Source organism: Balaenoptera ricei, chromosome 8 (assembly GCF_028023285.1).
Source record: "Balaenoptera ricei isolate mBalRic1 chromosome 8, mBalRic1.hap2, whole genome shotgun sequence".
NCBI lineage: Eukaryota > Metazoa > Chordata > Mammalia > Artiodactyla > Balaenopteridae > Balaenoptera > Balaenoptera ricei.
The window spans coordinates 40,272,226-40,295,298 of record NC_082646.1 but is presented as its reverse complement, the minus strand read 5'-3'; the positions used below and the strand labels follow the sequence as shown (position 1 = coordinate 40,295,298).

The 23,073-nt window shown below is 35.1% G+C and overlaps 1 protein-coding gene across 8 annotated transcripts in view; it reads right to left on the bottom strand.

Annotated features, from left to right (window-relative positions):
* The window catches only part of MTMR2 (myotubularin related protein 2), a 105,872-nt gene that overhangs the window by 28,803 nt on the left and 53,996 nt on the right, over nucleotides 1-23,073 (bottom strand). For 7 of the 8 annotated variants that reach the window (XM_059930551.1, XM_059930554.1, XM_059930548.1 and 4 more), the window contains 5 exons: nucleotides 14,278-14,353; nucleotides 8,093-8,187; nucleotides 7,827-7,937; nucleotides 5,280-5,381; nucleotides 4,123-4,206 (listed from right to left, as the gene is read on the bottom strand). In XM_059930551.1, the coding sequence (XP_059786534.1) occupies nucleotides 4,123-4,206; nucleotides 5,280-5,381; nucleotides 7,827-7,937; nucleotides 8,093-8,187; nucleotides 14,278-14,353 (468 nt within the window). Of the gene's footprint in view, nucleotides 1-4,122; nucleotides 4,207-5,279; nucleotides 5,382-7,826; nucleotides 7,938-8,092; nucleotides 8,188-14,124; nucleotides 14,251-14,277; nucleotides 14,354-23,073 lie in introns of those variants that run through there. The other variant, XM_059930553.1, reaches the window with a different exon arrangement.

Below are 23,073 nucleotides of genomic sequence, written 5' to 3'. Positions count from 1 at the left end.
ATCTCTGAAAGGATATACGGGTAATGAGTAACATTATTTCGTAAAGGGAGAGGAACTGGGATGGCTGGGGAACAATGTTGGCCAGAAGGGAAACCTTCCTTTCAGTATACCCTTTTATACCTTTTGCATTTTATACAGAGTGTGAGTATTACTGCATCCAATTTTTTTTTTTTAATTTAAAAGAAGAAAAATGGAATATTCTGATGCTTTATCTTTAGTCTCAACATTTATATTAAGAGACTACCCTGAACAGCAAAGGAAAAACCATCAACAAAATGAAAAGGCACCCTATGAAACTGGAGAAAATATTTGCAAACCATATACCTGATATGGCGTTAATATCCAAAAATATATAAAGAACTTAAAAACAACAACAAAAATTCCGATTAAAAATGAGCAAAGGATCTGAATAAACATTTTCCCAAAGACATACAAATGGCTAGCAAACACATGAAAAGATGTCAACATCACTCATCATCAGGGAAATGCAAATCAAAACTACAATGAGATATCACCTCACACCTGTTAAAATGGCTAATTACACAGCATTGTAAAGCAATTATACTCCAATAAAGATGTATTAAAAAATAAATAATTTTTTAAATAAATAATAAAGTAAAATGGCTAATCACCAAAAAACCAAGAAATCACAAGTGTTGGCGAGGATGTGCAGAAAAGGGAGCCCTTGTGCAGTGTTGGTGGGAAACAGTAAGGAGGTTCCTCAAAAAATTAAAAATAGAACTACTATATGATCCAGCAATTCCACTTCTGAGTATTTATTCAAAGAAAATGAAAACACTAACTCAAAAAGATATATGCTTCCATTCATTGTAGCATTATTTACAATAGCCAAGATATGGACACAATGTAAGTGCTCACTGATGAATGAATAAAGAAAATGTGAGATATATATATATATATATATATATATATATATATATATATATATATATATATATATATATAAAGAGGGAGAGAGATCTCTATATATAATGGAATTTTATTCAACCATAGGAAGAATGAAATCTTGCCACTTGTGACAACACGGATGGAACCTGAGTGCACAATGTTAAGTGAAATAAGACAGAAAAAAGCAAATATTGTATGACGATCTCACTTATATGTGGAATCTTTAAAAAAAACAAAACAAAACAAGAAAACAAGCTCATAGATAAAGGGAACAAACTGATGGTTGGTTGTTGGAAGCTTGGAAGCAGGGGGTCAGGACTGGGCAAAATGGTGAAGGGAGCCAAAAGGTACAAGCTTCCAATTATAAACTAAATGTAAGTCACAGGGATATACTGTACAGCATGGTAACTATAGTTAATACTGTATTGTATATTTGAAAGTTGCAAAGAGAATAAATCTTGAAAGATCTCATCACAAGAAAAAAAATCCTAACTGTTTTTGGTGACACTGTCTAGATGTTAACTAGACTTACTGTGGTGATCATTTCGCAATATATATAAATATCAAATCATTATGGTATACACCTGAAACTAATATAATGTCGTTATGTCAATTATACCTCAATGAAAACAAGGAAAGAAAGAAACAGAAGAAAGAGATTATCTTCATTTTCTTCAGTAATAAACTTAAATTAAAAAAAAAAAAAGTCTTCTAACTACACCAAATACAGTGTCCTCTCCACTAGACTTTAACTTAGTTGACTCAGAGACAAACTGTCTAACTCTGCAGTAAAAAGCCAACAAATTAATCTAGTAAGTTAAAGACCATAAAGCATCTGTATCATTCAGTGTAGAGTTCATTGCTGTATTCTGATTACCACATTTCCTAATCTCATAATTCTCTTTCTGAATGCGTATAGCTGTTCATTTACTCTTTTTTTCAACTGGAGTATAGCTAATTTACAATATTGTATTAGTTTCAAATGTACAGCAAAGTGATTCAGTTACACATATTTTCTCTGATTTTTTTCCATTATAGGCTATTACAAGATATTGAATATAGGTTCCTGTACTATACAGTAAATCACTGTTGTTTATTTTACATACAGTGGTGTGTATCTGTTAATCCCATACTCCTAACTTATCTCTCCCCCCACCTCTTTCCCCTTTGGTAAACATGAGTTTGTTTTCTATGTCAGTGAGTCTGTTTCTGTTTTGTAAACAAGTTCATTTGTATTACTTTTTTAGTTCCACATATAAGTGATATTATATATTTGTCTTTCTCTGCCTGGCTTACTTCACTCAGTATGATGATCTCTAGGTCCATTCACATTGCTGCAAATGGCAATATTTCATTCCTTTTTATGGCTGAGTAATATTCCAGTGTGTGTGTGTGTGTGTGTGTGTGTGTGTGTGTGTGTGTACACACCACATCTTCTTGATCCATTCATCAGTTGATGAACACTTAGGTTGCTTCCATGCCTTTGCTACTGTAAATAGTGATGCTATGAAACATTAGGGTGCATGTATCTCTTTGAATTAGAGTTTTCATCTTTTCCAGATCACATGGTAACTCTATTTTTAGTTTTTTAAGGAACCTCCAGACTATTTTCCATAGTGACTATACCAATTTACATTCCCACCAAAAGTGTAGGAAGGTTCTCTTTTCTCCACACCCTCTGCAGCATTTATTTGTAAACTTTTTGATGATGGCCATTCTGACCAGGGTGAGGTGACACTTCATTACAGTTTTGAATTGCATTTCTCTAATAATTGGCAATGTTGAGCCTCTTTTCACGTGATTGTTGGCCATCTGCACGTCTTTGGAGAAATGTTCACTTCTGCCCATTTTTTGATCGGGTTGTTCGTTTTTTCACACTCACTTTTCAACTTATTCTTTTTCATATTAATTTCTTTCTTTTCGCTGGACACAGTTATCTCATCTCCTTTCCAAAGTTCTATGTTGAATGCTACTACAACAGACAGCAATTTTTGCCCAGATTCCCAAAGAATATTCTTCATTTTTACAATTCTACAGACATTTGTTAGATTTTCTGATTGCTTTGCCACCTAATTCTGACACTGGATTTTTCGTGTAGCAAAAATTTTGCAATGTTACTTGTAGACTCTTGGTTTTTAAAAGCTGATCCATTTATTTTGTATTCTGCTTCATATTTTGCCAGCTGACGGTTTTATAACTGAATGGTTTTATAACTAATTTTAAATTTTACTTGCCACATGCAATTGAGCAACAAAATCAGTTTCAAACCATCTGGATATCTTTAGTTCTCTGGTGATGGTTTTTTATTCTTCCTGGTTTTCTGAAACAAACCTAAAAAATTAGAAGCTTTATAGTAACTAAAATGCAATGTTTAAAATCTAAATACAAAAATCACAGCCTAATGTTTGTCATATTTGAATTCTAGAATAATTTGAATATCAAATCTAATAATTACCAAGAAACAATCAATGTGTCTGAAAAATTCTCAAGAATGCACAGTGAACATGTGGAAAGTTAAAAATAAAGACTATTTTTGGTAGAGTTTAAGTACTGCAGTATAGGAACTCTGGGAAGTGGTATATTGAGGAAGAATAGGGGGACTGATACACTGTAACACAGATTTCAAGACTGAATTCTGCTTTAATCTCCTACTGTGGTGAATCACATTATTAGGTTTTCTAATATTAAGCAAACTCACCTTAGTCATGATGTACTATTTCTTTTGTATACTATCAGATTTGATTTGTTAACGTTTTATGTAGAAGTGTGTCCTCTGAAAATGTAGAACTTTCAAAATTTTATGTGGAGCTAAATTATAAGCAGTAGAATTATTAGGAAATGTTTTCAGAATTAAATTATAGGATACCCAAAAAGAAAAATCTGAGTGAATAATGCGAATGACATACAAAAACATTAAAATGTAAATATATTTACAATTTTATTTTTATTTTTAAAATTATTAAACATTTTTTAAATAAACTGATTTACTTGTAAACTCTTAGATAAGTAAAGATTCATGAAAGATCATTGGCATAGTCTGAAAAGCTGTTTAAAGAAACTGAAAGGCAATCAAAAAAATCAAGATTAGCCTTTATTAAAGAAACAACAACAAAAACCACAAAACTATATAAAGCTGTTCACTTCTATCCATGAACGTTTTGTTGTAATGAAAAGAATACAGAATATTGAAATTCAAAAAAAAAAAGTACTTACCTGCCTTCTATACTCTAAAAGAGAGTCATATAGTTTCCACCCGTTTTCAGGGAATACTTCTTTGTACTCAAAAGCAAAAAGAGGCTACAAAAAGTAAAGAGTTAATAGCTAAAAAGACATTTAAGAAGGTAATGAATCAGAAATATAACCTTATCATACCCCAAGTTTTCATTTACTTATCTGTAAGGATATTTTGTATTGGTATTCTTCTTTATATTGTTGTTTTAGCTTTTGTTTTATAATTTTGAAAACTTACTTTTTTTTATATTTTCAAGCACAGAAAAGCACAAAGGTCTGCCACCAAGATTTATCAAATGCTAACATATCACCATGTTTCCTTCAGATATCTTTGGTAGCTGTTTTAGGTTTACTTCTAAATAATGAAAGATATTACATAAAACAGACATCTTCTGATATAATTAACTAGTTTGACATCACAGATATCAGCAGTTAAGCAGCTTTAAAGATTATGCTACATTTTCTAAAACATACTGAATAAACTTTTCATTTTGGGACATGCAATCTGTACCAAAAGAGAAAATTTAATTTATCATTAATGTAGACAGAATAGCAGGAATAACTATGATGATAAACACTCAAACTCGAGTCAGAAGACCAGGATTGATTCTAAATTTTACTTCTTACTAACTATGCCACTGAGTCAATTGTTTACCTGCTCCTGGTTTCAACTTTAAAATACGGATAAATAATATTTAGCACCATAGGGCTACTGTAGAAGTTAGATTATATAAAATAAATGAGGAAACCTAGTACTGTTAATAGCACACAGTAGGAACTCAGTTCTAAGTATTTATCCACCCTTCCCCTCCTGAAATTGCTAGACTTAACTCTCAGCTCTCAATTTAAAAGATTTCACATCCTAATGAAAACCACATACAGCTTTTCATCATGAAAATACCCTGGATAGAAAGATCATATAATGACAGAATGTCAGTCTGCAGGGATGGACCTCAGAAATCGGCTAGTCCAGCTTCCTCATTTTATACCTTAAAAAGCTGGTCCTATAGATTAAACCTAAACTAGACATCTGGCAAAGTGGGATTGTAAACAGAGAGATTCTAAATAGCCTAGACAAGTTTCTTGACACTACACCAATAATTATAATATAGCTTTTTCAAAGATGAGAAACCTCTTACCAGGTTATTAGAGACAGGAAATGCATATTTCATTAGATTCTCAAATATAGATCTTCTTGTTCGCCCCTCAGGTTTATGAGCAAACCGTAAATTCCGAATATCCTAGAAAAGAGTTAGGATCCAAGTCACCTATCATTGTTTGTTCACTTTTTATTTAAGGAACAAATAAGGCAACTTATTTGTTCCTTAAATAAAAAGTGAATGAATGTGGGATACAAAAATAGACAACAGCTCCTGGAGGCAGGGAAATTACAATGCCTTATTGAGAGAAACAAAAATAAACACAAGACACTCTGATACAAGGCGGAATTCAGAGGACAGAAAATTTCCCTCTGCTTATGAACTCAAGATAGGCCACTGAAGGAGCCAGCATCTGATGTAGGCACTGGAGATTAGAGATACTATGTCTGAAGTCATGATATTACATGGCTGATACACACTGTCAACATTATGTCCTGGGACTTCCCTAGTGGTCCAGTGGTAAAGAATCCACCTTCCAATGCAGGGGACGCGGGTTGATCCCTGGTCGGGGAACTAAGATTCCACATGCCACGGGGCAACTAAGCCCCCTCACCACAACTACTGAGCTCACGTGCCTCAACTAGAGAGCCCGCTTGCCGCAAACTACAGAGCCCACGCGCTCTGGAACCCGCACGCCACAACTACAGAGCCTACGTGCCACAACTAGAGAAGAGAAAACCTGCACACCACAACTATAGAGAAGCCCACGCACCGGAACAAAAGATGCCGCGCGCCTCAACGAATATCCCACATGCCGCAACTAAGACCCAACGCAGCCAAAAATAAATTAAATAAATAAATAAATCTTAAAAAAAAATTATGTCCTTTCCCTGTGAAAGCCCAATGTCTGTTATGAATTTCCCTATTAAAAACCTGATTAGCTGTTGTTATATTTCATAAATGTCTTCATTCCCATTATGCTTGGTGATCATTTGCCTATTTATAATCCCTTGCCAGGACTCACTTCCATTGGACCTTCAATTCATAAGGCTCCTGCTACTAGACTGATAGAACCCAACCCTGCCTAAAGGTCTTCCTCCAGTCCACGTCCCAAGGTCTTCAACTATCTACTAGCAAAAACTTTGAATAGTTTGACTGATATCATCCAGGCTCTAAAGTCAGATCTAAAGAGCAAAATTCCCTTCCCTTATTTGTTCTCAAGCAGTTTTCTATGCTCAGGCTGAATGTAGATATTCATGTTCCAACTTACTGAGATCTTAACAGCACTAAGAAAAAAAACGGGATTAAGAATAATTTCAAGACTATTCATTTTATTTAAGTGGTTTCATCTAGACAGAATTCAAAATAGCTTTACTCCACTGTATTCTGTAAAACTGAGCACATAGACCCTCCACAACAATGCACCTACAGAACATGAACAAGTAGAACATTTTATTATAAATCTGATCCAAAATTAGAATGCCAGCTCTACCACCTTTTAAAACAAATGTGTGAGAACCTAAGCTGATATTTTGTTTTTCATCAGTAAATACCTTTACAACTAATAGAGATATTCATAATCACTCTGTTAAACAGAGCTCTCCAAAAGTACCATAGCAGGGACCCTACAAATGTTTGGGTTTATTGATAATGGTCTTGTTCTATGGAAAAAGTTGTATTTAAAATGATCAAAATTTCAAAGTCACCCTCTTTCATGTCCTCTTATATTCTATGCTCTATTTACTCTTAGACCACAGAAGAGCAATCAGGAGACGTGCCTGTCACACAGCTGACAGCTATTATACTCTTAGAGCCCTTCCAACTATAATGGAAAAGCACACAAATAATTACTAAGTCATTAGCTTTAATACTAGATTCATAAAGCTTCTAAGATTGGCATGAGAAAGGATCTTGAAAGTTACACATGTGCTGTTGCTTTTACTTTTTTGGCACTCGCAGAACAGCAAAAGAAAGGAAAAAGATCTAGCAGTGAGATGTACACAGCTGTTAATTAGGCTATATAGTAAGGAGAACAGTGACCTTAGAAGTGGCAATGGTATTAAATATTTATGACTGAATGTTAAGATTATAACAATCTAACTCTCATTCAAGTATCAATGCACTTAAGGAATACCAGTTAGATAAGAAAATACAGAAGGTCTATAACATGAAGTTTTCCTCACCATTGTTTTAGAAGCAGAAAAATTATGAGAACTAGAAATAGGAAAGAGAGGTGATTGTATCATAATCAGTTCCTCCACTACAAAGTACTATGAGCCTTAACTGCTCAGAGCCTTATGTTTCTAATTTGTAAATTAAAGGTAATAATGTCCATCATGCCTAGTTCAAGATTTTTATGAGGCTCAAAAATGAAATAATGAATGTGAGAGTACTTTGTGTTAAGTCCAAAAAATTCAAGTCTAATTCACAACCAATCACCTTTTTATTACTCCTAAATGTTGTTTTCTTCTACTAGAATGACTCTTCTGGCATGAAATCCATTTGATATTTTGGAAATTTCTAAAATATCTATTTAATAGAAAGCTTTTCAAACAAAAAAAATTGCATACATATTACAACATTTACCTTGCACACAGTTTCAAGTCCGTAAGAATTTTCACCTCGACTAGAAGCACCACCAATTTTTTCTACTCTGCTTATAACACCAAGAGAAGCATCTAAAACAAATGGGGGATCCTAAAGGAAGGAAAAAAAAATTAAAACTGAGCAACTGATACTGTACAATTATAGCTGAGAAAAATATTAACTAGAAATGCTTTAATTAACAATGACCAAAGATGAACAAACAACACACAGATGTACATATAAAAATCTAATCCAACAAGCCTTACCCGTTCCATGCTTTTGAAATATAACCTGTAATTCGTAACAGTCAGAGTTCCTCGTACAGCACCAGTGAATGGACATATATAAGTTACATCTTTGGCTGAAAAGGAAAAGAGCCCACAATTTACTATACATTGTGCACTATTAAAAACTGCACTATCATCTTTTCACAAACAAAATTTAAAAGAATTCTGACTGCTAGTCTAAATTATGATAAAAAAAATCACAGAATCAGTGATTCAAAGAGACCTCAAATGCCAAATCCAAGCTTCTAACCACACACTAATCTGGGGAAGGAATGTAGAATAAATGGGAAGGACTGAAGAAGCAGAGGGACATCCTTTACCCTGAGACAGACACAAGGAAACAAAGATGGCCACTCTCCCTGAGGGACAGACTAGGTGTGGCAGTTGGAGTAGTGAGTGGAAGAGTAGTGGTAAAGGTGGGAACAACAGTAAATGTCTCAAGTCACAGTCACCAATCATCTAATCATAGTTCCTAGATCATCTCCCCAGTCTGCTGGTCCTCTTCTGGCCACAGTCTAGTGTGTCACCATTCCTCTAACTATACAATACCTAAAACATAATAACAGAAACTCCTGACCTGATTATATTTATACGGAAAATACTGTACAGAAAATGAAACATATATGAAATAGATTCTTAGAAAAAATAACAGTACAGTAAGAGGGTATTATATTCCTGACCGAGCAACAGATGTCAAACTTTGTAGTGAAATAATCACAAGCATTGTTTAATTAAATGATAAATGATGAATCTATACAGTATTATCGCTTTTTAAAACGTGTTAATTAAGCAGGGTAACTCAGCTACCACCAGCTCAAAATACTATTTAATATGGTAAAGTTCATATGCCCAATACAAAGGTTTTTTGTATCTTAAAATATTCATAAATCCCTGCTATGTCATTATTGTAGCAAAGCAGCAGATAAAGGAACATCTTCATTGTTTCAAGAAACTAAGGCACAATTAGGAGCAAAAAATTTCTAAGAACCTTTCAAGGGGCCTCTGGGAAAACTTAGGAACATGAAATATGTTTAATAAGGTATTGCAACTTCCTGACTTTGCTTTCTATTCCTCACTTTGAAGGACTGACCGCTTTGTATGGAATCTGAAATGAGACTGATCTTCTAACAAACATTTCTAACCTTCAAAATAGCTCCCTTGGGAATGTTCAAATATGAGATGAATTATTTGAATCATTGTTTCCAATGCATTTCCAATGTTTCATTTAGAGGGAAGCTATTAAAATTAAATAAACCAATCATTATAGAAAGATACATAAACTTGCCTTGCAGACATTTTCTTGCCCTTATGAATTTTTATCTCAACTGGGAAAGCTTTATTCAATGTTACTAAAAACATTTCTTGATTTTTTCCAGAGCCAATTTTCTTCACTCACACAAGAAAATCAGTCTTATTATTCTATATTCTACTACAGGATATGTCCCTCTTAGTCCCAGCCTAAAGTTTTTGTTACAACTTCCCCTTTATTCTAAAATCATGAAATAATATACATGAAAGTGCTTCCAAAATTAAAAGTACTCTACTAGATATTGGGTTGGCCAAAAAGTTCGTTTGGTTAATGAATACGGTATTCAATAAAGTTCTTGATGAAAATTACTTACAGCCGAACGAACTTTTTGGCCAATCCAATACAAGGGCTTATAGCTATGTTACTATTATCATCATTAGGCTTGGCTTTGCTCTGTCCCTTTTATCCTTTTTCCTCAGGCTGGTGGCAGCTAAGTCACTCTGAAGAGAGAATTTATGCCCAGTAGAGTCTGTACCAAGTAGAAGAGAGACTGTGATTAGGAATCTTAACCAGAGCGAATGACAATAGTAACAACCAGCACTGACAGCCTAGCACTTCAGAATTTATGAAGTACTTTTTACCTGAGTACCTCCCTTAACCTTCAAAACAACCTTTAAATATAAAACCTCTAATTACCTACAATTTTTAGATGAGAGTACCAGGGCTCAGAGAAGTAAAACAAATTGTCTAATGTTTCAGAACCAGTAACTGCTAAGATTAGGACTTGAATGCAATTCCTATGACTGCAAATGCAAATTTCCTTCCATCACATCACGCAAAGCTAAGCCACTCAAGTAGCACAGCCTGTCTCCTGTGTTAAAGGGTGAAAGATTGCCGTCTGGGGCCACCTCTACTGCTGATGTGCGCAGGCCACAATACCCTGAGACTGTTGCTGCTACTGTTAAAGCATTCTGTTGATGTTCCTAACACTACTCTAACTTTTAAAAAAACGTCTAAACTGCAGATTTACTTTAGACCAACTAAGAATGTCTTTTCTATATGAAGTAATACACTCAAGGTTACCAGCCTTATCCTTTGTATTACATTTAATTTTTTGAAGAATAATCAAGTCTATACAGATGACTTTGAATCAGAATATTTTACTTAATATATTAGGTATTCCTCTAAATTTCGCAATATTGATACTGCCTAGTGGTTACCAAAAGAGCTTAGATTTACCAATCCTCTCAAATTTTCCCTGAGCTCACAAAGAATCAATAATAGTTTCCATGAGGCAGACCAAAATGACTTTGAAAATACATATCTATAAGGATGTAAAATATATACAAATAAATGTAATATATGAGAGCATGCAATCTGTGCAGAAAGAGAGGCACAAAAACATACTCTAAGTAATACAAAGAAGGAAAGTCCATTAAGCTATGGGATCGGAGAAGGTTCAAGGAACACAGCCATGTGAGCTGTGCCCCAGTGGCTGGTATCCTTTTAATGGGTAGAGATGTTGATACAGCACTCAATGCAGAGAAGAACCTAAACTAAATTACAGAAGTAAGAAAGTAAAGTAACTATTTGGACAAGGTAAGTATATAGTCTGGATCTCTCTAATTTATATTATATCACATTCTCTTCATTCCTTCTCAGTTTCCCTCCCCGGTTCCTCTTCTACCATTTACCAAAGCTATGTTCTTGGCCCTCTTTTTACTCCATACATTCTCTGGGTTATTTCCCTCCTTTCATTTTCAACTAATATCCATATTCTGATGATTCCAAAATATGCACTTCCACCCCTGCTCTCTCTCCCAAACTCCTACAAGTTTCTCATAGGCACCTGAAATTCAATGTACATAAATATTATACCAAGGGCTCATGAAAATGAGAGAAAAAGATATCATTCAAGAAATTTTTAGAGATTACTCCTCTGGATCTGGTAACTGACTGAATGTCAGAGTTCAGAAAAAAAGAGCAGCTGAGGATGACTCCCAGATTTCTGCCTTGAGTGAACGGACAACCAGTGTTAATATTAACCAACAGAAAGAATAAAAGAAAAGGAGTAAATTTGGACATAAAGGTGATGACAGTCTTGGAGATGCTGAGCATAGGGGATATCTACAGAATATCCAAGGGCATGTGTCTAAGACACAGGCATTTGTTTTATACGTATTAAGACAGAGGTTCACACTAGAAGTAACAAATTTTGGAGTCATCAGTAAATACATGGTAGGTAAAGCTACTAATTTAGATATGATCAACTAAAAAGAGCAAATAGGAGAGAAAAGGGAAATGAGCCAAGGATGAAGTCTTAACTGGAGTGTTGCTAACTAAAGGAGGAGACGACAACAAAATAGATTGAGTGGTAACTTGAAAATCTTTTATAAGGTCATTTATCACAGTGGAAATAGCATATGCTTTAGGCTCAGAAGAGGGAAAAAAAATTGTCTCAATGCTAGCTATAACTTTACTAGCTAGGTAGTCTCCCTATGCCTTAGTTTCTCCATCTACAAAATGGGATTAATATCTTCCTCAGAAGATCACTGTGAGGATGATTAAATGAGACAGTAAGCACTTAATAGTGATAACTACTGTTGTATGATATCCAGTGGTAATAATACATAACACCTAACTTAGTAGGTAACTCAGCAGAACAAGCTTAGGATACCTGAGGTGAGTAGGGAGGAAAAAAGGAATGTGGAGGTATTCAATCAAGAGTTAAAAGTAAGAAGAGAGAAATGCTAAGTGTGAGGAACTAAATGTACCACAGGCAATAACAACACATTTAGGGGATAGGTCCTCTTTGGCTTGCTTATTTTTACACAAGGAAATGACATGTGGCCAGGGGAAATCAGGCATTTATTAAGTGCTTTTTAAAATTATGATTGATAATCAAATGAAAGGTGGTGTTTACTTTGACTGAAAAACCATCTAGTGTATTCTCCTATATATTACTTTATTTCTCAAAAGCTATGAGTATTTTCTTTTAATGACTGAATAATATTCCACTGTATATATATATAAATATATAAACATACCACAACTTTTTTTCAATCATCTTACGTTATTTCTTTACAGAGTTCTTTTACGAACACAAGCATACAATTTTTTCTTTTCTTTTTTTTTTAATTGAAGTACAGTTTCTGTACAATATTATGTAAGCTATAGGTGTACACACGGCGATTCACAATTTTTAAAGGTTTTATTCCATTATAGTTGTTCTAAAATACTGGCTATATTCCCTGTGTTGTACAATATATCCTTGTAGCTTATTTTATGCCTAATAGTTTGTACTTCTTAATCTCCTACCCCTATATTGCCCCTCCCCCCTTCCCTCTCCCCACCTGTGACCACTAGTTTGTTCTCTGTATCTGTGAGTCTGCTTCTTTTTTCTTATGTTCACTAGTCTGTTGTACTTTTTAGATTCTACATATAAGAGATATCATACAGTATTTGTCTTTCTTTGACTTATTTCACCTAGCATAATGACCTCCAACTCCATCCATGTTGCTGCAAATGGCAAAATTTCACCTTTTTATGGCTGAGTAATATTCCATTTTATACACACACACACACACACACCCCACATCTTCTTTATCCATTCATCTATTGACAAACACTTAGGCACTTAGGTTGCTTCCATATCTTGGAAACTGTAAATAATGCTGCTATGAACACTGGGGTGCATGTATCTTTCTGAATCAGTGTTTTGGGGTTTTTTTTTTTTTTGGATATATACCCAGGAGTGGAACTGCTGGGTCATATGGTAGTTCTATATATACCTCATCTTCTTTATCCATTCCTCTGTTAATGGACACCTAGAAAAGAATAAAATCTTGCCATGTCCAAGAACATGAATAGACCTGGAGGGTATTATATTTAATGAAATAAGTCAGACAGAGAAAGACAACACCATACTATTTATGTATACATGGAATTAAAAAAACAAAGGAACAAATGTAACAAAACAGAAACAGACTCACAGATACAGAGAACAAACTAGTGGTTATTAGAGGGTAGAGGGGTGGGGAAAGGGGCAAAATAGGTAAAGGGGATTAAGAAGTATAAACTACCAATTGTAAAATAAATAATTTACAAGGATGTAATGTGCAGCACAGGGAATATAGTCAATATTTTATAACAACTTTGCATGATGTGTAATCTATACAAATATCAAATTACTATGTTGTACACCTGAAACTAATACTGTAAGTCAACTATACTTCAATAAATAAATAAATATCTTAAAAATAAAAAAAGCTATGGGTATTTTGTAGATCACCACGCAAATGAAACAAAGTAAAAGCATGAGGACAAAAAAACACCTTAAAAGTGTGTTTCCACTTTCCAGTCCATACAATAAGTTAATGCTTAGTTATTTAGGCTGGACAAAGAAAGGCACCTATATGTAAACGGCTTGCTTTGCAATGGCGATGAAATACATTTATCCAAAACTGACAAATTTATTCAGAGTAGGAAAAAATAAAGAAGCAAAAAGAGAGAATGTGCTTTAAGAAAAATTACTTGTACAAAGTGACAATTCAATTTTTTATCTATGCAACCCACTATCTTACTGCAGTAATTCAAAATAATGAAATTTACTTTCACGAAATTCAGCAACAGTTTTTAAAATAAGTCACCTACTTTCAGTGAAAGTAAAGCAAACCAGAAAAGCAGCAGAATATCATTCAACTTGCATGTTTCCCAGTAGTCCAAATCCAAACACAACCAACAGGTCTAGACTTAAGCTTACAGAGCACACTGGATGCTGGGAAGGCTGGCAGTCATGAGTCCACCAAACAGGAGGTGTCCAGGCAGTGAGCCTGTTCTCTGTACACTGAGAGTACTGAATAGTCTGTACAGTCACAAAGGAGGAGGAAATTTGACAAAAAATACCATTACAGACCCATGTCTTTAATATTTTCTCCTGGAAGTAAGGGTGGTTCTTCCATTTCTGCTAATTTGTTAGACTCCCTCAGGACCTGGATTGGAAAGGGGAGGAGAGAGCAAGAAAAGAAACATTTTTTTATTCAAAGGCTAATTTTTTACTCAAATTTCAACTGTGTATGCTTGGTCTTATTTAAAGTTATAATACTATATCACATATACTGCTTTAAATCAAATTATAAAGACTATAATGCTGGCATGTGTAACATGTGAAGTTGCTGTTTTTCTACAAAACATGTACTGAGTGCCTACTTTGTATAAGGTACCACACAAAACACTACGTTTTCTCACTGACTCCGACAACAGCCCTATAAGAGTAGGTATTATCATCCTCATTTCTTAGATGAGGAAAAAGAGGCCAGAATTAACTTGTTCAAGATCCTATAGCTAAAAAGTGTCAGAGCCTAGATGTGAATTATAGTTTTGGTGGACTAGGAAGCCCATTTTCTTTCCCTTAAGCCATGCTCAAATGCCTTAGTGCATTTAGACTTGGATGAAATCCAACTCTTATGTAGATTTAATGTTTAGAGAATTTGGAAATGATGTTGATAAAGAATCTTACTGAAAAAGAGATATTTAATAAATTAAAATCAAGATCAACATTTATTAAGTAGTTACCTTATGAAGGATGTTACACTGGATTCCAAGAATGTAAAGGTACAGAATCATGGTTCTAATGGATTTACAACCCAGAGACCACACACATACACACATGCACGCAGGCACACGCGCGCGCAATTGTCATATGCTAAATACCGCAATTGTCATATGCTAAATATCACAATTGTAATATGCTAAATATCGCAATTGTCGTATGCTAAATATCTCAATTGTCATATGCTAAATACATCCCGCTAACTGCCAAATGCCTCCCCTTTCACCTCTTTCACTGCCAAACAAATAACCTTCACTGTCGCCAGTTCTTTACCTCCCATTAATTCCTCAACCTTCTGCAATCTGGCTTTGCCACCTAACCCAACCCCTTCCAGGGAACCTGTTTTCTCCCCAATAACCTCCTCATTGTTAAAGACAATAGGTATTTCTCAGTCTTTATTTCTATCTCCTAGCTACATGTGATACTATGTGCACTTGCCTGCTTCTTGAAAGTACACTCTCCTGGCTAAACTCTTCCTTCTCTGGCCATTCTTTTTCAATGACCTTTATATGCCCTTTTCTCTACCCTCCCTATTTCTTCAAGGTCTGTCCATTTCTCACTTTACTCACTTCCTGTTGATTTCATACCTTATCTATGACATTACCTAACTTCAATCTACATTGTCAGCCAAGATTTTTCTTGGACTCTAGTTCCATACATCCGACTGCTTAAATGTTCCTCTCCATCTAGATTTCCCACAGACACTCTGAACTCAACAGATTTAAAATTGATCTGTGTTCCATACTTAGCAAGAGGCACTACCATCCATTTGGTTGTCCTAGCCTGTCTGGGGGAGGGCCGAGCAGTGGTCTCTGTGAGCAGACTCAGGCCTTCTACTTCCAACTCAATTTGTTTCATTAGACTAAGAACCAATACTACTAGAAAAAAGATTCTTAATTTTTTTTTAAATAGCTTTTGACTTATTTCCTTCCATCCAAAAAGTAGACTTAGAGTCCTCAAAAGAAGGTAAAAGGGAGAAAAAACAAGGTATTACCACTGCCTTAAAGGTCACCTTCTGCAGGCCGTCAAAACTGAGCTAGATGTCTGCCATGCGTGAGCTCCTATCTGGCATTTACTACACCTCTCTAATTGCCTGTCCGTTTTCTTCCATACTAGACCCCTAGAGAAGAGGTACCATACCTTATACAATTTTGAATTCCCAATAAAAATATAACACGAGGCACATATGTAATTTTTAATTGTCTTGTAGTCACATTAGAAAAAGAAAAAACAGCAAAAATTGATTTTAAAAATATATTTTATTTAATCTAGTAAGTCAAAACTATTGTCATTTCAACACGTAATATTTTTAAGTACTAATGAGATATTTTATATTCTTTTATTCATACTAAGCCTTCAAAATCCAGAGTATGTTTTATACTTCTAGCACATCTCAACCAGACCAGCCGCATTTCCAGTGTTCAATAGCCATCTATCTAGTGGTGCCCATATTGGCAGCACTAATCCAATGAATCTAATTCTTACTGATAGTCAAGTCATTCCCTAGTTTAAGTTAGGTGCTTAGGGAGGATTACACAAAAGGGTTAGACATTACTTCCACAGCCCAATGCTCACCTAAGGCCAATAAAGGAAGAACTACAAAGAACAAATTACTTCTGTTCAATAAATTTGCAATCTAAACAAATTCATACTTTTGAAAATTTTAAAATTTATTTCAGAAAGTCACCTTAGTGCAATACCTAAAGAACTGAAATATATACACACATACATACTTTTTTAATATTCCACATTCTAAAACTCAAAAAAGGTCATATTTTTGAATGGTATCTCATTGCCAGTTCCTGATATAGTGTTTTATGTAGTCATAAAAGAAACTTAAGAAAAAAGGAAGAGAGAAGTAGGGAATGAAGGAGAAAGGGCGGGCCCATGAAGATGCAGACAAACAGGATAAAAACTTGCACTATGCAAATATATAGACTTCCTGGCTTCAAATCCTGACTGTGCTACATGTTAGCTAAGTACTCTTAGACAAGTGTTCAACTTCTTTATGCCTCATTTTTTCCACCTATAAAATGGTGATAATTACAGTATGCCACAAAAGGGCTGTTATAACTTAAATGAGTTAATACACTTAAAGCATTTATATCAGTGTTGACACAAAATATATACTTAATAAGTATTTTCTATTTATAGAAATAATAATAGTAAAATTAATAATAATAGTAAAAATTTAGACTAACAAGACTGCCAGAATCTGGTAAGAATTTCTACTAATTATGAAAACAATTAGATCAAAAGATATGAATAATAACTAACACACAGTATACTGAAAAAACCAAACAAGGCTACACATGTGAAAGATCACATAAAGGGAATCTGCTTTATCCTTTGCCCACTGTCTACCACTTGATTTGGAAATACAAAGATTATGTCACTTCCAAAGCTGGGCACTAGTTCTCTATTGCACAGGTATACCTTCTTATAGTTGCTATAGTGTTGTTCCCCATGATTTCCTCTCTTTCTATATTTCTATACTCAGAAGGAAGCTGCAAACCCCAGAAAATATGTGTGTTGTAGACAGGTGTGGAGAGAAAGGCAGTTCTGGCAGAGGCACAGGTGTATGACGAGGTACAATCTTCATAAGTAAAGCTTTGCAAAGTGAGAAAAGACACAGGGAAACGCATGCAAGTAGTGCATGTTGAGAATCATAGGCTCTCTTACACTCTTGGACTAGAAGGTCAGAGAGCAAGACAATGAAGAGAAGCAAGATAGATAGCTTTGTTTGGAAAATCTGCACCAGATGACAGACTTTTAATAATAGGCACACACTGGAGGTTACACATGAACAACTCACTTTAGAGCTCAAGATACAAAAAGGAACTCAAACAAGTACACAAAGCAGGGCCAAGGGCAATCCAGACCCTTTGTTTACTGGCAAACACTGATTCTGAACCAATCTATCCTTAATGAAACAGAAGAGAAAAAAAAATAGGGCCTAAAAACAAGATTGTTTGACAAGAAAAAGGTAGTATCAGCCTGAAGCTCAAAAAAAGAGCAGTTCTCTGAAAATATTCCTATAAGCATTAGTAGAAACAATGTAAAAACTATGTGGCATACCAAAAGGAAACCAGCCTATCCCCTGGGAAACAGGAATAGAAAGGAGAGACTGCAACTAAGAGAAGTGGGTAAAATAAGGAATTACTACAAAAAAATTTAAATGTAACAGCAGAAATAAAATCTGTGCTGGAGTTAATAAAGAACTGAATGCATTATTCAGAAGACAGCATTTATGTACAGGGCAAACGTGAAAAATCCTCTAACAATTTGTAGAAAAGAACAGACATAAAAATCATGAGAGAAGATGATAACCAATAAAAGAATTCTATTCCCTAAAGGAAAAAATTAAAACAGCATAGAAGCAACAATCCAATATGTAATTGAAGAACATGTCTTTGAAATGAGTAAAGATTTTCTAAGTTTGCTGATCAAAATAATTTATAATGTTCCACATAAAAATCAGTGAACAGACATATATGGGTGTATCTCAGCAAAAATTTTTGAACTGTAATTAAAAGACAAACTATGAAAATATAGACAAAAATGTTTAGAAAGAGAGAATTTATATACAAAAGCAAAATCAGGCTACCTTCAAATTTCTCTGTAAAGCCATATTCTAGAAGACAATAAGAAAATGTTATCAGATTCTTGAAAGAAAATGCTGTGACCTCTCTAATATGGAAGTCATTCTCAGATATGCCAAGTCAACAAAAATGTAACCCACATGTCCTGCTTTTGAAAAAAGAAAAAAATTACCGAAGGCAGTAATTAAGGTGAAAAAGGGGAATGAAAATTAAAACTTATATGTAAGAAATTTGTGGTACCCAGTGAAGACAAGTTTTTTATATCCTAACTGCCTTCCAGCCAAAAAAAAAAACAAACAAAAGAAAACCCATTTGGTGGCAGTAGCCACCATACTAACCTCTCTGAGTCTTAGTTTCATCATTTATATTATTACAGTAAAATTAATATCCACCTTACAGGTTTGTGAATATGAAATGAGATAGCTGCATCATAAAGGGATTTGCAAGATGCTATTAAAATATAAGAAATACTTATTATTCACTTAACAGAAGTATCAACATAAATTTGCACTGTCTCTTCTCACGATGGCTTATTCACATGGTGCTTTATTCCTCTGCTCTAAAATACACAGGGATTAATATTTGAGACAGCATGTCATAAAGGGAACCATATATCTCTCTAACTCTTGATCTACTAACTTCTAGACTTAGCTACAGAATAGCAAGCATCTTACTATTCTAAAGAAAGCAGCAAGAGAAGTGATGCTAGCTTCATGGTAGCATAAGGCATCCCTCACTTTCATTGTCCTTTAACATCTAAAATTTTGTATCTCTCCATGAACAAAAGTGTCCCCATGGGAGCTATGGAATCCAGCACCATATGCCGAGGGACCTAGAAGGAGTCTCCCCCACCACTGCATCATGTAAAAAGCAGACAGAACCTGATACAGGCTGTGGAGCCAGCAGGAGCCTGTGAACTGACTCCAACCCCTCTTAACTGCAGTACCTGGAAAACAATGACTTGAGCAAATACCCACAGATGAGAAAGCCTTTATGGAAGTTCAGGTTTCTAAAGAAGTTCCAGCACTCCAGCTGGAACAACAACAAAAAAATAACAAGTTTGGACCCATTAGAGTAAGAGGAGCTTTGCCAGTATCACCCCTCCCCCCAAGGTGGCACAGCCTGGAGAAAAAGGTTTGGAATTCCTCTGGGGAAAAGGGAAAACAGTGAGTGAGCACACAGCTTTCCCAGTTGTGGGGACACTGCTAAAGAAACCCACCTCTCTCCCACAGCCTCAGAGCATTATTAAAGCAAGAGCTCCATGACTGGGAGAAGGGAGGAGTTCAGGAAAGAGGTAGGTAAGAATACCAGAGGGCATTAAATGGATGTGGTTCTCTGCATTCTAGACTCCAGGAGGAAGGCCACCATGAGTCACTGGAAAAACTTCATCCAAAGATCCCCTAATCTGACCCACCAGAACTCCCAATGCCCCAAATGCCACATCCAGACCCTCCCCACTCTGCAGCCAGCTCCTTGTTCACATTTCCAAGGGCAACAACAGTGAGAGTAAGCTCAGGTAGACAGGGAGTATACACAGAAAACAAGCCAGGGTCTATGGGCAAGGGAGAAACCACAATCTTGAGCTGTAGCACCACCCTCTGGAAAATGAAAGAGAGGTTAACCAACAGCCAGCCTGGGTCACAGTAAGATTTAGAGAAGACATACAAGCTTAACAATTCTGCCACCAGAGGGAGCAAGAAGTGTGGAGCTGATGTACCCATACAAAGTCACAGAAAGCCCCAGACCACAAGTAGGATCAACAAAAAGTATCTCTCAGCTAGTAAAGATTGGAGGAAGCAACTTACTTCAAATGCCAAAACAGCAATGTAAAACTACAAGGAACATGAAGAATAAAGGAACTGTGACATTACCAAAAGATCATAATTATCCCCCCAGTAACTGAAGGCAAAGACACAGAGATCTGTGATTTATCCAATAAAGAATTCAAAATAGCCATCTTGAGGAAACTCAATGATCTACAAGAAAATAAAGAGACAATTTAACAAAATCTGGAAAACAATACATGATCAAAATGAGAAATAAACAGAGATAGAAATCATTAAAAGAACCAAACATGAATTCTGGAGCTGAAGAATTCAATGAATGAAATGAAGAATGCAAGAGAAAGCATCAACAGCAGAACAGAAGAGTCAGAAAATAGAATCCATGAGTTAGAGGATAGGAACTTTGAAATAACCCAGTCAGAGGAGAACAAAGAAGAAAGAATGAAAAAGAATAAAGAGGGCCTACATGATCTATGGAACACTATCAAAAGAATCAATAGCAGAATCATTGGAGTTCCAGAAGGAGAAGAGAAAAGAAAGGGGGAATAAAGCTTATTAAAAAAAATAATGGCTGAAAACTTCCCAAACCTGGGGAGAAGGTTGGACATCCAAGTTCATAAAGCTAATAGATCCCCCACTGTTTCAATTCAAAACTATTTTCTCCAAGACACATTATACTCAAACTGTCAAAAATCAAAGACAAAGAGAAAATCCTAAGAGCAGTAAGATAAAGATTGTAAACTACAAAGGAACCCCCACTAGGCTATCAGCAGATTTCTGAGCAGAAACCTTTCAGGCCAGGAGAGAGTGGAATGAATGATATATTCAAAGTGCTGAAAGGAAAAAATTGCCAGCTAAGAATACTCTATCCAACAAAGGTATCCTTCAGAAATGAAGACATTCCCAGATGAATAAAAAGCTAGATCAGCCATATAAAATCACCACTAGATCTACTTTACAAAAAATGCTGAAAGGAATTCTTCAAGCTGAAATGAAAAAACACTAATAGTAACATGAAAATATACAATTCACTGATAAAGGTAAATATACAGTGAGGTTCAGAAAATTCTAATTCTGTAATAGGATGGTGTGTTAACCACTTAACTTTAAACATTATATAGTTTAAAGGAAAAGACTATTAAAAATAACTAGAGCCAGTATAATTTCTTCATGAATACACAATATAAAAAGAGGTAAATTTTAACACTAAAAACATAAAAAGTTCAAAGCAATCCCTATCAAATTTCCACTGGCATTTTTCAACAGAAATACAAAAAAAAATTCTAAAATTTGTATGAAACCACAAAAGATCTTGAATAGCCAAAGAAATCTTGAGAAAGAACACAGCTGGAGGCATACTTCCTGATTTCAAACTATATTACAAAGCTATAGTAGTCAAACAGTGTGGTATTGGCATAAAAAAATACACATAGATCAATGGAACAGAATAGAGAGCACAGAAATAAAACCACTCATCTACAGTCAATTAATTTACAACAAAACTGCCAAGAATATACAATGGGGAAAGGACAGTCTCTTTAACAAATAGTGCTGGGAAAACTGGACAGCCAAATGCAAAAGAGTGAAAATAGACTCCTATCTTACACCATACACAAGAATCAACTCAAAAGGAATTAAAGACTTGAATGTAAGACCTAAAAGCATAAAATCCTAGAAGAAAATATAAAGGATAAGCTCCTTGACATCAGTCTTGGCAATGATATTTTGGATTTGACACCAAAAGCAAAGGCAAAAAAAGCAAAAATAAACAAGTGGGACTATATCGAACTAAAAAGCTTCTGCACAATAAAGGAAACCATCAACAACAAAAAAAGACAACCTACCAAATGGGAGAAAATATTTGCAAATCATATATCTGATAAGGGGTTAATATTGAATATATAGAGAACTGATACAACTCAATAGTGTGTCTGGAAATTTTTATAATAAAATATGGGGGTTGCAGCTCTATTTACAATAGCCAGGACATGGAAGCAACCTAAGTGTCCATCAACAGATGAATGGATAAAGAAGATGTGGCACATATATACAATGGAATATTACTCAGCCATAAAAAGAAATGAAATTGAGTTATTTGTAGTGAGGTGGATGAACCTAGAGTCTGTCATACAGAGTGAAGTAAGTCAGAAAGAAAAAAAGAAATACTGTATGTTAACACATATATATGGAATCTAAGGGAAAAAAAGGTCATGAAGAACCTAGGGGCAAGACGGGAATAAAGACACAGACCTACGAGAGAATGGACTTGAGGATATGGGGAGGGGGAAGGGTAAGCTGTGACAAAGTGAGAGAGTGGCATGGACATATATACACTACCAAACGTAAAATAGATAGCTAGTGGGAAGCAGCCACATAGCACAGGGAGATCAGCTCGGTGCTTTGTGACCACCTAGAGGGGTGGGATAGGGAGGGTGGGAGGGAGGGAGACGCAAGAGGGAAGAGATATGGGAACATATGTATATGTATACCTGATTCATTTTGTTATAAAGCAGAAACTAACACACCATTGTAAAGCAATTATACTCCAATAAAGATGTTTAAAAAAATAAATTAAATTAAATTAAATATGGGGGGAGCGGGGAGAGTAAGGATTTTAAACTTGACCAGTCATGTTAAGGAAAACCACTGCAGGTCTCTGATAGAGGTAAATGGCATGGTCATAAAGGTGCACAAAACTGTATATGATAAAGATG